Source organism: Octopus bimaculoides, chromosome 4 (assembly GCF_046866305.1).
Source record: "Octopus bimaculoides isolate indiv1 chromosome 4, ASM4686630v1, whole genome shotgun sequence".
Taxonomy (NCBI): Eukaryota; Metazoa; Mollusca; class Cephalopoda; order Octopoda; family Octopodidae; genus Octopus; species Octopus bimaculoides.
The window spans coordinates 16,990,356-17,006,459 of record NC_142931.1 but is presented as its reverse complement, the minus strand read 5'-3'; the positions used below and the strand labels follow the sequence as shown (position 1 = coordinate 17,006,459).

Sequence of the window (16,104 nt, the reverse complement as noted above, 5' to 3'; positions counted from 1 at the left end):
AGTTATGGGGACGTAAACACACCATCATCGGTTGTCAAGCGATGTTTGGGGGGGGGGACAAACACAGACACACAAACATATACACACACATGCATATATATATATATATATATATATATATATATATATATATGACGGACTTCTTTCAGTTTCTGTCTGCTAAATCCACTCATAAAGCTTTGGTCGGCCCGAGGCTATAGTAGAAGACACTTGCCCAAAGTGCCACACAGTGGTAATGAACCTGGAACCATGAGGTTGGTAAGCAATCTACTTACCACACAGCCACTCCTGTGCCTATATACATACATTATATATATATATATATATATATATATATATATATACATATATATATATATATATATATATATATGCATATATATATATATATACATATATACATATATATATAGATATAGATATATATCATTGAGGGTATATAATATTTTGGCACAGTAGTTTTGGTGCTGCCAGTTTGGTGTTGCTGTTTTAATACTGAGTTATCAGACATTTTAATGTTTTTCCTGTTTCCTTTCTTTCCACCTCTTTCTCTCTCTTTCTCTCTGTTTATGTGTTTGAGGAGAGGTAAAGTGTTTATATCAGTCACATTCAATTACTAAATTGTAATGTCCCCCGCTCTCTCTTTTGCCACCTCTTTTTCACCCTTTCCATCTGTATGTGTATATTTCTGCAAGCATAAGCATGTTTGTGTGTTTGTCTTCGGCACCATAAAGTATTGTCACTAAAACAAGTTGAATGTCCAGTCAGCTGTGTCAAATCATTAGCATCAGAACAGCTGTGTCCAGTTGTTTCAATCTGATCTTTGAGCTATGACTAAAAATATCCCCTATATAAAAGCAATCTTCAGATCGTCAGCACACTAAAGATCATTCACTTTCTTTTACCTTTGATCCATTGCCTCACATTTATGATGCAATTTTAGCTACAAACTGAGGGATAAATTTTCACTCTGACATATCTGAAATATATTCTTCTAAGAAAAATCTGAAACAAGCTACCACTGATTTGCTACTGCAAAGGATCCTCAAATGACAGAAAATGTTTGGATGGTGCTTGTACTGCCAACGTCCAGTAATATTAGTCATATGGGATTACATGATTGATTTAGTAATGGCAGACAACTTGGTAATATATTATAAAATTTAGTTTTCATTAACATGGGTACCTGAGGATAGCACGCAACTAATGTTGAAATAATAAGGCAATAATCTAGGTTAGTTATTGCATATAATTTGACCTGAGAAAACTAAGAAAAATAAATTTAAAACTGTTCCTTCGCTCCAACAACTTTTCCATACTTACAGTTACATTTTCACACATGCACACACACGTATGTATGACAGGTTTCTTCTGTTTCCATCAACCAAATTCACTAAGGGTTTTGGTTGGCACAAGGCTATATAACAGAAGACACTTGCCCAAGGTGCTACACAGTAGGATTGAAATCAAAAACACATGGTTTTGATAAGAATTTTTTTAACCACACAGCCAGGCATGCATGGCTGTGCAGTTAAGAAATTCACATACTTACATACAAACTAAACTCTTACACATTTCAAGGCAAAAGCGAAAGAAATTACCCAATAGACACTACAAACTTGTTATCTAAATTTCAGTGATGCAGCTTTGATTCTTATATATTCTATATCTGCAGACACTTGAGGATAGATAAACACATGTAAGCAAAGAAATGTTGCAATTTAGACCATGTCAGAGTTTGTTGATTAATTATATGTCCATTTTCCCCATCTTGTATCAATTTCAGTGTCAAGTTATCCTGTATGTAATTGTTAAATATATTTAGTGCGTTTTTTTTCTGTATCTGTTGGGTAATAGATTTGATCCGAACTCATTTGTTGAAGCAGATATTTGTGATGGTCGTTTTAAATATAGACTTTTACATTCTTCTTCGTTTTCTCTTTCTTATAATTAATTTTCTCGAGTACTTTCGTTCTATAGCAGGGACAGAGTGTCAAGGATCAAGTTGGAGATATACTGCAAACAACTGATACAATTAATTATTACAAGTATAAAGAAGTGATCAATAATTCTTAATGTGGGTACAAGGCCAGACATTTTGAAGGGTAACAACAGTCAATCAAATTAAACACTTGACTGGTAAAGAAAGAAGAAAAGCATAACGAGGCCTCGAGGGAGTTGAACTCACAATATAATGAGATGTAACTAAATACCAAAAAGTATGTTGTACATTGATCCACTAATTCTACTTTCGACCACTCTAAAACTAAATATAATATTACAGCCTGATACCTCGTCTCCACCATACTGGCTTCCTTACTTGCTGTGGTACCCATGTATCTCCTGTATAGCAATCCCACTTTCCTACTTCTGCTTCTCTCCACCTGGCACAATACCACCTCCTTCAATACTGCTCCCTAAATCTGTGAAAGGGTTTTGCATATTACTTGGTGGCCCCACTGGGGTTGGTGCCATGAAGAAAAGCACCCAGCACACTCTGTAAAATGATGACATACAGTTGGAAAAATGATGCCAAAGCAGACAATGGAGATCAACATAGCCCTCAGGATATTCGAATCCTCTTGAATCATCAATCCATACTGGCATGGAACATGGAGATTAAACAAAAATGATGCACTCAGTACACTCTATAATGTTGCTATCTAATCCAGCTGAGACGAGGCAGGGCAAAAAGGATTCTTTAGTCATAACGGGATCTCTAGGTGCTGATGTCTTGAAAACCTGCACCTAGTACGGACTAAACAAATGGCTGGTGTTAGGAAAAGCATCCAGCTGTTGAAACCATATTGAAACAGATGTTTGAGCAAATGTTGCAACTCTTTACTTCTCACACTCTAAGGGGGCCAGGTTGCATTTAGGTCATGATTCCTGGATGCCCTTCTGCTGACACTTTTTAGCTGCTGGGATATCATGGACTTGTGTTGTAATGACACAAAACTATATGTACTTAGTTTCACATTGTTAAACACGCTGTCACAAATAAAAGGTGGCCAGCTCAGTAGCAGCTGCAACTACAGTTAAACAGACAACCAACCTTGCATCGTGTTATTGTATTGCATGCAAGACATAATAACTTGAGTGTTTAAACCACCTGGAGATTTCTGCTATGTAACTCGTCTCTGTTGATTCAACTGTCAAACTTATACTTAAAGAAGAAATAACATTGGTTTTCATGGTAGCAGTGAAATATCAATGTTATCACAATGACTCACTCATTGTGCTTTAATTACTTTGGCAAGTACAGGAGACAACTCTTGATATGTTTGTGCCATATTATAACCTCATTAGTAAAGTACAGACTTTAGCATACTTGCCACTGTAGGGAAGGAGGATCCACTAAAATAAATAGACAAGACTGTATAGTGGTTTGCAATATACAAGGTAGTGAATTGGGAGAGAATTGGATAGAATACCTTATATTATTTGGTTTGATTATTTGTGCTCTGAATTCAAATCTTGCCAATGTCAACTTTGACTTTCAAACTTTGGGGAAGGGGGTTGATGAAAAACAACCAACCAATGGCAGTGGATTAACCATTAAAGGGCTGGACAAGAAGCCTCATGGTATCTGTTCCAGCGCTTGGTGTTCTGAGAGCAATGCTTGTGATAACACTGATGCCAAGATGTATTGGACTAAACCAGCAACCTTTTCCCTGTAGATAAACACGAGTGGTATAGAGAGGGAAGATATGCATACATGACCAACTGCCAGTCTTCCTTAAGAAACATTCTTGTCTATGCTTGCACAGGTTTGTGCAGATGCATGGTTGACCTTGACCAGCAGAGGCCCTAGTTGTGCACTTTCCCGTGCATTTACATAGTAATTCTCCTACCATGAAGTTATAATAAGGCATAAACATGTTCACAGTTGTCTCCCTTCTTGTTTAAATAAAGTAGTATTAATCAATGAAGAAGGCTTTCTTATTCATTATATATGCATAGGGACAGCTGTGTAGTTAAAAAACTTGCTTTACAACCACACGGTTTTGGGTTCAGTTCCACTACATAGCACTTTGGACAAATGTCTTCTACTATAGGCCCAAAATGACCGATCCCTTGTGAGTGAATTTACTAGATGTATTCTGTGTGGAAGCCTATTGTGTGTATGTGTGTTTGTCCACACCCTGACAACCAGTACTGGTTTGTGTATGTCCCAATTACAATGATATGGCAAAAAGAGACTGACAGAATAAGTACTGGCATTGATTTGTTCAATTAAACCTTTCAAAGCAGTGCTCAAGCATGTGCGTAAAATCTGGTACTATGCTCTGTCACTGTATGTCTCAGAACTTAGCAGTCAGACAAATAGATATCAATAAAGCAAGTGGCAGACTGAAGTAAATACTGAGGACTATCTGATCAACTAAAACCCTTGAAAGTGGTGCCCCAGCATGGCCAGTGACTAAAACTAACGACAGACTAACAGGATTACTTACCATTATCTAGTGCCCAGTTGGCAGCACCTCTTGAAGTCTTTTTCCATCTAAACCTCACATAAGGCATCATGGCACCATTTGGAAGAGGTAATGTAAACCGTTTCCAGCTGAAATATTTAAAAAGAGTCGCCATAGTCACAGAAATAAAAATCAATAAATAAGGGAAAAGAAGTAAACAAGAGGAAGAAAAGAAAGAGCAGTTTGTAGGAAGTTTTGAAATTTTTGTAACCATGATGAATTTTTCTATGCATCTGAGCTGAAGGAAAAAATACTGTAATTAATATTGGTAATTAATATTGTGTAAATATTTAATATGAAAATAGCACTTCGTTAGTGTACAAAGACAAAAAGAATTAGTCTGATCAAAGACAGCAAATTTCGAATAATTTTAAATTCTACTTTGAAAAATGAGCGACATGAGTGAGTGTTCTTCAGTTTTGTCTTTGCTTTTCTATTATTATTATTATTATTATTGTCATCAATATTATAATTTTTATTATTATTATTATTACCACTTATTTTCATCACTATTATTTTTATTGTTGTTATTACATTATTTTCATCAATATTAATATTATTTTTGCTGTTATCACCAATTATTATTATTATTTTCATCACTATCATTACAATTTGTATTATTATATTACCATCACTATTGTTGTTGTTATTATTATTTAAATAATGAAACCAAGACTTGGAAGGGAGAAAAATATATAGCAGCAACAAAATGCTATTATTAAATGAATATTTGAGAATTCAGCTGAACAAATCAAAAGAAAGCTGTCTGGAATTGAAAGCAGTCTTGCAAAAAATATACATTTGCAATAAATGTCTAAGAATAAAGTACTTACAGGTCAAAATCCGATGTTTCATAAGAAGTATGTAATGACATGAACTGACCATTACAGGTTCCAGGTAAACAGTGATCATGTAATTTATTCCAAGTTAGACCATGGTCAGTAGAGAATTCTAGGTCTACTCTGTAACAAATAATTACAGTATTAAATTAGTATTAAACTAGTGATGATTAATTATTACAAAATAAAAAGTTAATAACATGGATATTTAACTCTTAGGTCTATCAGACCCTGTTGAACTATTCAACCTATGCCAGCATAGAACATGGATGTTAAATAACGATGATGAATGATGTGTGCAGGGCTTAGTTCGGTCACTCTTGAGTGTTACTGGTAACATGTAACCCCAGTACAACATGTTGCATTGTTGATGACTAAACCAGCAACTCCAACAAGCTTGTATGGTAAAGAGGGCGATTTGGACACCCTCTGGGGTGAGAAACAAAACCTGTCAAAGAGTCAACAACCATCCAGTAGTGCATATATATATATATATATATATATATATATATATAGATGAGTTAACCTCAATAACGAAATATCCCCAAGCCAGGGTCACAGTGAAGTCATGGGGAGCAGCATAGTGGATGTAAAGTTGGGCATATTGATCTTCATTCGACAAAACTACATGACAGTCTGGGTGGAAGGCCATTGCAGCCAATAGTCTGTCTAAGGTCAAGTAATCCAGTTAAAGGATTCATCAACTCACTTTAGCTACTTGAAAACACGATGGAGTTCTGGAACCTCATAGTGTCACCAATTGAAAGTAGGATAAGTAGTAGTAGTAGTAGTTGTAGGGCTTAGTTGAGGAACGTAGCCTAGAGTCTGTGTATTCATTCATTCATTCTGCACCAGTGATTCAAAACCTCTCTCACTAGATAACTGGTCGGACTCCATGAGTGAACCATCATAGTTTCATGTAATTGGACAATTAAGCAACCAATCAGCATGAAACTGTGGAATGATTTCGTTTTCTAGATGGTTCTTCTTGTACCCTTTTAAAAAGCTGTTTTGGTACCAAAACTCTTTGCAGAGCTTTGAGAGTGACTGATTTATTCCCATGTACCACCATTATTGTCACTCTGATGGTTCCAGACATTTGTGCAGATGGTCTAAGGCAACATGGCCAGCGTATATGGTCTAAGACAGATGACCAAGAAGCTCCGTCATCATGAAGATGATGCAGTTGATTTCAGATAAGTGGGGCTGACAGCATATTGCCATAGCAATAGCTTTCTGTAATCTCAGAGCAGCATCACTCTCCCATTCTGTAATTATTGCTGTTGTTGTCTGTAAAATGCCATGCTGACTGTCTTTATATTTGACAATAAATACTTTAGTTAAATAATGTTTGCAGGTGTTGTTTAAGTTATTTCTTTCGCATAAGTGTAGGAGTGGGTGTGTTGTAAGTAGCTTGCTTACGAACCACATGGTTCTGGGTTCAGTCCCACTGCATGGCACCTTGGGCAAGTATCTTCTACTATAGCCTCGGGCCGACCAAAGCCTTGTAAGGGGATTTGGTAGACAGAAACTGAAAGAAGCCCGTCGTGTGTGTATATATATATATATATATATTTCGTATGTGTATTTCGTGTGCAAGATTCTTGATGTGGATACGTGTGTTGAAAGAAATACAATTAAACCTTGGGAGAGGCATTATGCCGGTAATAAACACACGCACTGGTTCAGTCCTTTATTAATTTATATAGTTTTTTGTTAAATTATTTCATTGCACTCTTGCAATCTCTTCAGTAACTTGTCTCTCCACTTCCATTTATTTTGAATATATGATCTGGCGTTGTTTCGAAACTGTTTGGTATGAGCATGTGAGTGTGTGCAAGCTCGTATGTGTGCACGCTCATATGTGTGCACGCATTTATGTGTTCGTGCTTATATGTAAGTATGTGCGTCCATATGTGTGTTTGTAACAATTTCGTTTATATCAGATATATATATATATATATATATATATATATATATATATGTATGTATGTGTGTGTATATGTTTGTGTGTGTGTTTGTCCCCCCAACATCGCTTGACAACCAATGTTGATGTGCTTACGTCCCCATAACATAGCAGTTCGGCAAAAGAGACTGATAGAATAAGTACTAGGCTTACAAAAAATAAGTCCTGGGGTCCATTTGCTCGACTAAAGGCAGTGCTCCAGCATGGCAGCCGTCAAATGACTGAAACAAGTAAAAGAGTATAGCCACACAACACATTATCATTCACTAATTCATCCATGGCACAGCAAACAACCACCGCCACAGTGCCAATTTTTAACCAGGATATAAATTGTTCCAGCTGAAATAAATTCTCTCTTTTTTGATCCCATCTAGCACCAATTATTCTGGTACAGGCATTTGTTTCACTCACCCTGCTAATTTAAGCCTGTGTTTGGTAAGAGTGCTTTCAAAGTGCCTAGGTGGGATTTGATTCAAAACACAAAGGGCCAAAACAAATACCACAAGGCATCCTGTTTCACATTTTTGAAGTTCTGCCAATCTACTACCCTTGATTTATCTCATTCTTTGCTTGTTTCAGTCACTGGACTGTGGTCATGCTGCAGCACCATCATGAAGGGCTTTAATTGAACAACTTACCCAATACTTACTTTTTACATCTAACATTTATTCTATCAGTCTCTTTTGCTGAACTTCTAAGTTACAGGGATGCAAACAAACCAACACCAATTGTCACAGAGTAGCAGGTGGACAAACGGATTTCACACACACGCACAGACAGACAAACACACACACACACACACACACACACACACACACACACACACACACACACACACACACACACACACACACACACACAACAAGCTTTCACACAGTTTCCATTAACCAAATTCATTAACAGATTTGGTTGATCCATGGCTATAGTAGAAGTCACTTGTCTAAGATAGCTGCTAGTGGGGACTGAACCCAAAGCCATGTAGTTGCAAAGCTACCTCACAGACATAACTTTTTTCCTCTACCATGCACTATATAATGGGCTTCTTTCAGTTTCCACCTACCAAGTCCACTCACAAGGCTTGGGGCTATAGTAGAAGACATTTGGTTAGTCAGAAGACTCAGTTCAGTCCCACTAGCCAGCACCTTGGAAAAGGTGTTGCCCAATGGCTCTGTACCCATGACCACATGGTCAGGAAGCAAACTTCTTGATCACACAGCCATACCAGCACCTGTGGCATTTAACTAAATCCTTTTATATTCTGAGTTCAAATCCTATTGGAAGCACAGTGATTGTATCAGTTATGTATTTGTGATCAAAAACATGAGTACCAGTAATATTTTTGAAATTGAAGCAATTACATAATTAGCCTCCCCCCCTCCACAAAAAAACCTTGTATCAAAGCAATGATTTAATATCAGAGGAAATTGTAGTTGTAAGCATTGATTAACGGTATTATCACATATGCACAATTGTACTATGAGAAGACTATGTAAGTTTTCTTATTTCTTTATTGCTCACAAGAGGTTAAACATTGAGGGGACAAACAAGGACAGACAAAGGGATTAAGTCGATTACATCGACCCCAGTCCGTAACTGGTATTTAATTTATCGACCCCGAAAGGATGAAAGGCAAAGTCGACCTCGGCAGAATTTGAACTCAGAACGTAAAGACAGATGAATTACTGCTAAGCATTTCGCCTGGTGTGCTAACGTCTCTGCCAGCTCACTGCCTTAGTATGTAAGTTTTCTGGCAGCAATAATAACTCATATTAGGATGAAGCTTTGTTTGCGGCAGATGATGACTATGAGTGTTATATGCATGGCTTTCCTAAGCTTTTGTTATCTTTCAATGGATTTTTAAGCTCCATTGGGTGTCTTGCTCCACATTGGGTCATAATGACCATTTTCATTCCACATTGGTATTTCAAAAAGTCATAACGAAAACCATATATGTAATTCACAAAAAGGAATTTATTTGTTGTTAATTAATGATTTAAAAACTATTCTTTTATTCTTTTCCTTGTTTCAGTCATTTGACTGTGGCCATGTTGGAGCACCACCTTTAGTCAAACAAATCGACCCCAGGACTTATTCTTTGGAAGCCTAGTACTTATGCTATCGGTCTCTTTTAGCCAAACTGCTAAGTGATGGGGATGTAAACACACCAACATCAGTTGTCAAGCGATGGTGGGAGGACAAACACAGACACACAAACATATACATACACACACACACATATATATATACATATATACGACGGGCTTCTTTCAGTTTCCATCTACCAAATTCACTCACAAGGCTTTGGTCGGCCTGAAGTGTGGCCATGTGGTTAAGAAGCTGGCTTCCCAGGCTCAAAGCTTCAAGTTCAGTCCCACTGTGTAGCACATTGGGAAAGTTATGGGAGTGAATTTTTTAAATGGAAACTGAAAGAAGCCCATCGTGTGTATGTGTATGTGTGTAATTTAAATGAAAATTGACTTACCTGTTGTGTGTTAAATCAAAACCACACATCATATTCAAACTGAATTGTACATATTTGTCCTTTCCATTTGAATAATCTGGGTCTATGTGAGGGGATATTTGAACACTGTCAATTGCCCAGACATCAGAATCTTCATCTCTGTAGTACTTTTGTTCCCAACAAATTTTTGAAACAGACCGTCTGTGTTCAGGTTTGATGGTAACTGAATTCAAAACAGGTGACTGTTTGATAATATAAAGAATATAAGTATTTATCACATTTAGTCCTTTGCAAATTTCAAGAGTTTTAACAAGGTTTTAAAATTTTGATGGTCTTATGTTAAAAGCTTAAATTTCATTCCTTTAACACTTTACCTATCATGTGTATCACTAGTAACTCCTGCAGTACAGAATAAATATATTATTTGTTCCGTACTATGGGAGTCACCTATGATACACAATGGTCCTCAAGTATTTATTATCTATGGACCCCTTTGATTACTGTTTTATTCTGGTAGACCCTCATAACCACTCGATGTTTAAAATTCTTGTTTTATAGATAATTCTTTCAAAATTCCTATTTTGTTTATTATTCATTCACTTGTGTAGGCTGAACTATGTAAAATGTCAGAGAAAGGAACCCAACTGTTTCTTGCAATAAATACATCTAAGGCAAAACGTTTTCATAGACCCCAAAAATACTATTGTGGACCCAATTTTCTATTTTGCTTATGTGGACCCCTTAAATCTTATATGGACAACAAGGGGTCATATGGATTTCAGTTGAGAACCACTACTATAAATCAATGTGATAATTTATATCATCATCGTTTAACGTCCGCTTTCCATGCTAGCATGGGTTGGACGATTTGACTGAGGACTGGTGGAACCCGAAGGCTACACCAGGCTCCAATCTGATTTGGCAGAGTTTCTACAGCTGGATGCCCTTCCTAACACCAACCACTCTGAGAGTGTAGTGGGTGCTTTTACGTGCCACCGGTACAAGGGCCAGTCAGGCAGTACTGGCAATGGCCACGCTCAAATAGTGTATTTTACATGCCACCTGCACAGGAGCCAGTCCAGCGACACTGGCAATGATCTTGCTCGGATGTCTTTACACGTGCCACCAGCACAAGTACCAGGTGCCATCACGATTATGCTTTCGCTTGCGCCAACAGGTCTTCGCAAGCCGAGTTTAGTGTCCACTGAAGGAGACGATGTTGGCATGGGTGCCAGTCATTAAATTTAGTTCAATTGAGAGCATGGTGCAAAATGTGCTTAGTAGGCAAGCTTCACAATTGTTTTCTTTAACAAATTTAAAATGATGTACTTCAACATGACTGCAGCTTAGTGGCTGGAGCCAGAAAAAAGAGTTATGGAAACTTAGCATTTTATTTATGGAAAAATAATATCTCTAAACTGATTTGGTTTTGTAAAAGAGAGATGTGTGTGAGGAAGTTTAGGAGAATTTTAGGCAGACAAATTCTATATAGTAAGCAAAAATTTCTCTTGTTGTCTCTGCCCTCTAAATTATTTGAATTTTGGTGTACCCTGATCAATTGGTCACCCCTTGAACCTATATAAGTTTTTATTGCATCGACTGGCTCCTGTGCTGGTGGCACATAAATAACACCATCTGAACGAGGTCAATGCCAGTGTGCCACCTGACTGGTTCCCATACTGGTGGCATGTAAAAAGCACCCACTACACTCATGGAGTAGTCGGCATTAGGAAGGGTAGCCAGCTGTAGAAACCTTGCTAGATCAGATTGGAGTTGGTGCAGCCATCTGGTTTGCCAGTCCTCAGTTAAACTGTTCAACCCATGCCAGCATGGAAAGCAGACGTTAAACAATGATGATGATGATGATTATGAATAGAATTCGTACCTACACACACTCACAGCTTTGGTTTATTGAACTGAATATAGTGAATCTATCCTTCAGACTAACAGCGGGATTAAATGCAATGTTGCCATTGACTTTTAGGATTTGAACTTAATCATTAATCAACAAAATTAATTACTTCTCAGCATGTTACCATCTCACAGATCTGATAATGATATCACAAATTGTATTAAGGTCATAGTAATTATTTCAAATTTTGGCACAAGACCAGCTAACTTGGGGGAGGGATCAAGTTGATTAAATTGACCCCAGTGTTCAACTGGTACTTATTTTATCAACCCCAAAAGGATGAAAAATAAAGTTGAGTCTGGTGGGATTGAACTCAGATCTTTAAGATAGGTGAAATGCTACTAAACATTTTGTTTGGTATGCTAATGATTCTGCCAGCTTGCCATCTTTAACCATTATGCTACCAACCTGGCTGAAACCGGCTCTGGCTCTGAGTACAAATGTCTTGTTTTCATAAGTTTTGAATTAAAATCTTCCGTCAAAACAGTCACAATTTATGTTCCTACACTAGTTGAATGATAACCAAGTTATTTCACTAAATTCTTATTTATTTTTAAAGTAATTGAAAGAAACACAGAGCATCTCAAAATAAATACAGTAATGAAAGGGTTAATTAAGGTCATAGCTATAAAAAGGATTACAAATTTTAGCACAAGGCCAGAAGATGTAGAGAATGTGGGTTAGTTGAATGAGTATATATTAAAAGATCATATGATTTATGTTTGTATGTTTTTGAAATAAACGAGGATTGAAGTTGAAGTTTCATATTATATATTTAAGAGGATCAATAAAGTTTGTTGATTAATTATCACCTGTCTTGTTCGTGCAAACTCTTGCAAGAAGCAAATTAATTCTATGTTTCCCCAACAAAGTAGAGCAAATTAGCTTGCTAATGATAGACCAAGCTAAATGTAAACAGTGAAGTTTCAAGGAAGCTAACAGAAAATAAGCTAAAGAGAGAGACTGCAAGTTGAAGAAAGAAGAATTTTACATTGTTTAATAAAGAAAATATAATTTTGAAAACATTGACAAGTGTTCTTTGATTAAATTTTATCACTATCCTAAATACTATAATTACTGTCCACTTCCTCATAAATGTTTTAATAACTTTTGCTATCTTTTCTCTTCGGTATTTTACAAACTAATAGTATAAGTCTGAAGATTGAGCTAGACTTACAAAGAGAGACAATAACCCAGATCAAATAGGAAAGAAACCCATCCAATTGATTGCTAAGGACTTGATCATCAACATTCCCCACTTCTAACCTACAAACATATTGTCTCCTCATCATGCCTCTTCTACCACTACTATAATGGTCACTACTCATCAGAGTTAGCTAAGTTGTATATCATATCAACCTCAAGTAGATTCATGATTAATTCTGTGAAATGACAAGTTTGGGCACAGCTATTTAGATGCCGATAGTTTAGCACATTCAGCCTGTTTTGGCAACAGTACTCTTTGGTGTTGGAGGTAAACAAACACACACACACACACACACATGTATGTGTGTGCAGAAATATACACATCTAGATAGAAAGGGTGAGAGAGAGAGAAACTTTCAATTTATTAACTGAACCCAGTTAATGTTAAGACTTTACCTCCCTAGAGAACTAGAGAAACATTAAAGCATTTGCTGTCAAATAAGTTAGCATTGAATCAGTGATACCAAACAGGTGGTGCCAAAAACTGCTAACAGCCCCAATTCTGTATCTGCCAAGTTTCTACTCACTGGAAATCTTTACTTACCCATGCCACTGCTGTTTGGGCCCCAGCTCAACCATGACTTCCAACATGTCTATGATTAAAGGAATCTCAGTCATGTCTCTATCATCATCTTTTGAGAGATGTAGAACCACATCATCTAATGGAGCCTTATTTAAGATAGCAGGAGGGATTTGATGGCGGGTTTTCTTGTATATCAAATAATCATGTAGAAGTTCTCATTACTTTACTACATATGTATCCTCTTGCTGTAACTAAAGCTGAACATCAATCTTAACAGTTTCAATAGAAGGCTTGCGATGATTATTGGCACAATCTCTACCTTTTGATCAAAATGATAAACACCCTCCAACTTTCTCCCTATTATAAAATAATTGTTTTGTGTGAATATGAAAGCAGTTGAATTCAAATATTTTTACCTGATAGAAAGTTGGTTTGTAGCTTGCTAATATGATCGTTTCTGAGTTGACTGATTCTTGATACAGAAACACTTGGGCTGTGTCATTTTTTACTCCAGTACACTTTTCTGTACCTGTTAATTATTTCAGGGAAATATAAATTGAGTAACATTTCAGGAGAGCTTTATAAAACAAATGTTATGTGTATATATTGCTTTTTTTTTTTTCTTTCATAATTGTCAAATATTTGAGCAAAGATATGTTAGAAGTAGAAAAATTGTAAATTCAAAAGTACTTTTAAAAATGATAATCCCTTTCACTGCAGATAAAAGGCAGAAAATTTCGTGGGAGGGGGCTAGTCAATTATTGTAAATCCTTGAGTATAATCTGCACTTTTTCCCCAAAATTTAAAGGTCAAAATTTCTAGTGCGTACTATATACGAGGTTAAAAATGAAAAATATTTTCTAAGCAAAATTTTCTAAGTGATAAATATGTAAAGGCAATTTACTTAATATTTATTTTTCACTGATGTTATTACTGCTATTTCTTTATTTTCTGCAAACAAAGTGCACAATAAAGCTACATGTTTGCATCATGTTATATATACAATAATAATAAAGGACGTTACCGTATATATGTTTACAAACCAAGGACGTTATATAGACCTCCTTGACTCAAGTTAGAGAAGGGGTGCGTATGATACACAAGGTTTAGGTTTTTCAGAGGTACAGTCTCCTAAAAATCCCCTGCGTAATATACTCAAGGGCTGACTATACTCGAGGATTTACAGTATATGAACCCCAGTGTTCAACTGGTACTTAATTTATTGACACTGAAAGGATGAAAGACAAAGACAACCTCTGTGGAATTTGAATTCACTACATAAAGACAGACAAAATGCCTGGCATATTAATGTTTCTATCAGCTCATTGCTTAAAAAAGATAAATAAAATTTGTTTTTTTACATAACTTTATTTGATTTTGAAAATGAACATTTAGGTGCATTTAGCTAATGGCCTACCATTTACAGTAGGTTTCTTTGCCCTAGGAGGACTTTTGGACAAAAGTGGAAGCTAAATTGAAGGAAGAAGAAAGACTCAATAATAATAACAACAACAATAATAATTCTTCTTGTGTTTAGTGCTCAGGTATCAGAAAAAAAAAATGGGACAGAAAGCAGCCATGAGCTGAGTAAAGTAACACAGCAATGATAGCCAAATGTACATGCATAGTACAAAGGACAAGAGAGAAAAGTGGATAATAAAAAAATATAAAGAGGAAAGAGTGCATGGGTACAACAGGACTAGTGTTATCAAATTCGAGGAAGCATTGAATTTTTGTAGTGTAGTGTCCTAACAGTTAACACATCAGGTTTCTTTCAGTTTTCATTCACCATATCCCCTTACAAGGTCTTGGTTGGCCCAATGTTATGGTAGAAGACAATTGCCCATGGTGTCACACAGTAGGACTGAACTTGTGATCACTTGGTCAGAAAGCAAGCTTCTTAACCACACAATTACTTTTACCTCTGTAGAATTGATGATCAAGTCCTTGGCTTCAAGTTTCAGGAATATTTTCTCTTGGCAAGGAAAGGCTACCTACACTAACTCAGTGTTTTATCAAGGGAGTATTTTAGGTCTCACTCACTCAGAGTTATCAAAGCCAAGGATGAACATCAACTCTAAGGATCATTATGATACATAAAAAAATTATGGGCTTAATTATATGTAATAAGCAAACCATACTTTGCTAATTATATGTTTACATTTCTGAAATTAAATCCTGTCAAAGCTGTGTCATCTTTGTGTCAATATGAAATAAAATTTCAAAGAATCCCCTTACTACTATATAACTGAACAATGAAACAAAACATCTTAAAATGTTTTGCAATGCAGATAATGAGTTAATAAATATACATGACACAGAGCAGTAATAAGTCATCAAAAAACAAATGAAGTAATTTGTTTGAGAACATATTAATCGTCTTTTAAATAATACATTCATATTCATAGCATGTCTAGTTTCTGGTCCTTGGAGACTGCCTGTCTCTTTGTTGGGGAAATTTATAGAATAAAATAAAAGACAACTACATCTATATGCAAGATGTTATCTGCCAGGATAGTATAACCACAACAAAATGTTATCTGCATGAAGGACTGCTTAAGTGGGGGTATTAAATACATGAAAGTAAAGAATGCATTAACTCTTTGAAAAATAAGGAACATTGAAATTTAAAATTGTATCAACTGCAAATGAAATAGATCTAATATTTTGAGACAAAAAAAAATTTAAAACAATAATGTGTACTGTAGGGGTTTGCATATGT

General features: G+C 36.1%; 1 protein-coding gene across 3 annotated transcripts in view; it reads right to left on the bottom strand.

Moving 5' to 3' along the window:
• The window catches only part of LOC106875197 (reelin), a 221,159-nt gene that overhangs the window by 133,062 nt on the left and 71,993 nt on the right, over positions 1-16,104 (bottom strand). For all 3 annotated transcript variants that reach the window (XM_089350383.1, XM_014923240.3, XM_089350384.1), the window contains 4 exons: positions 13,799-13,911; positions 9,763-9,983; positions 5,309-5,437; positions 4,458-4,564 (listed from right to left, as the gene is read on the bottom strand). In XM_089350383.1, coding sequence (XP_089206509.1) covers positions 4,458-4,564; positions 5,309-5,437; positions 9,763-9,983; positions 13,799-13,911 — 570 coding nt within the window. The remainder of the gene's footprint in view (positions 1-4,457; positions 4,565-5,308; positions 5,438-9,762; positions 9,984-13,798; positions 13,912-16,104) is intronic.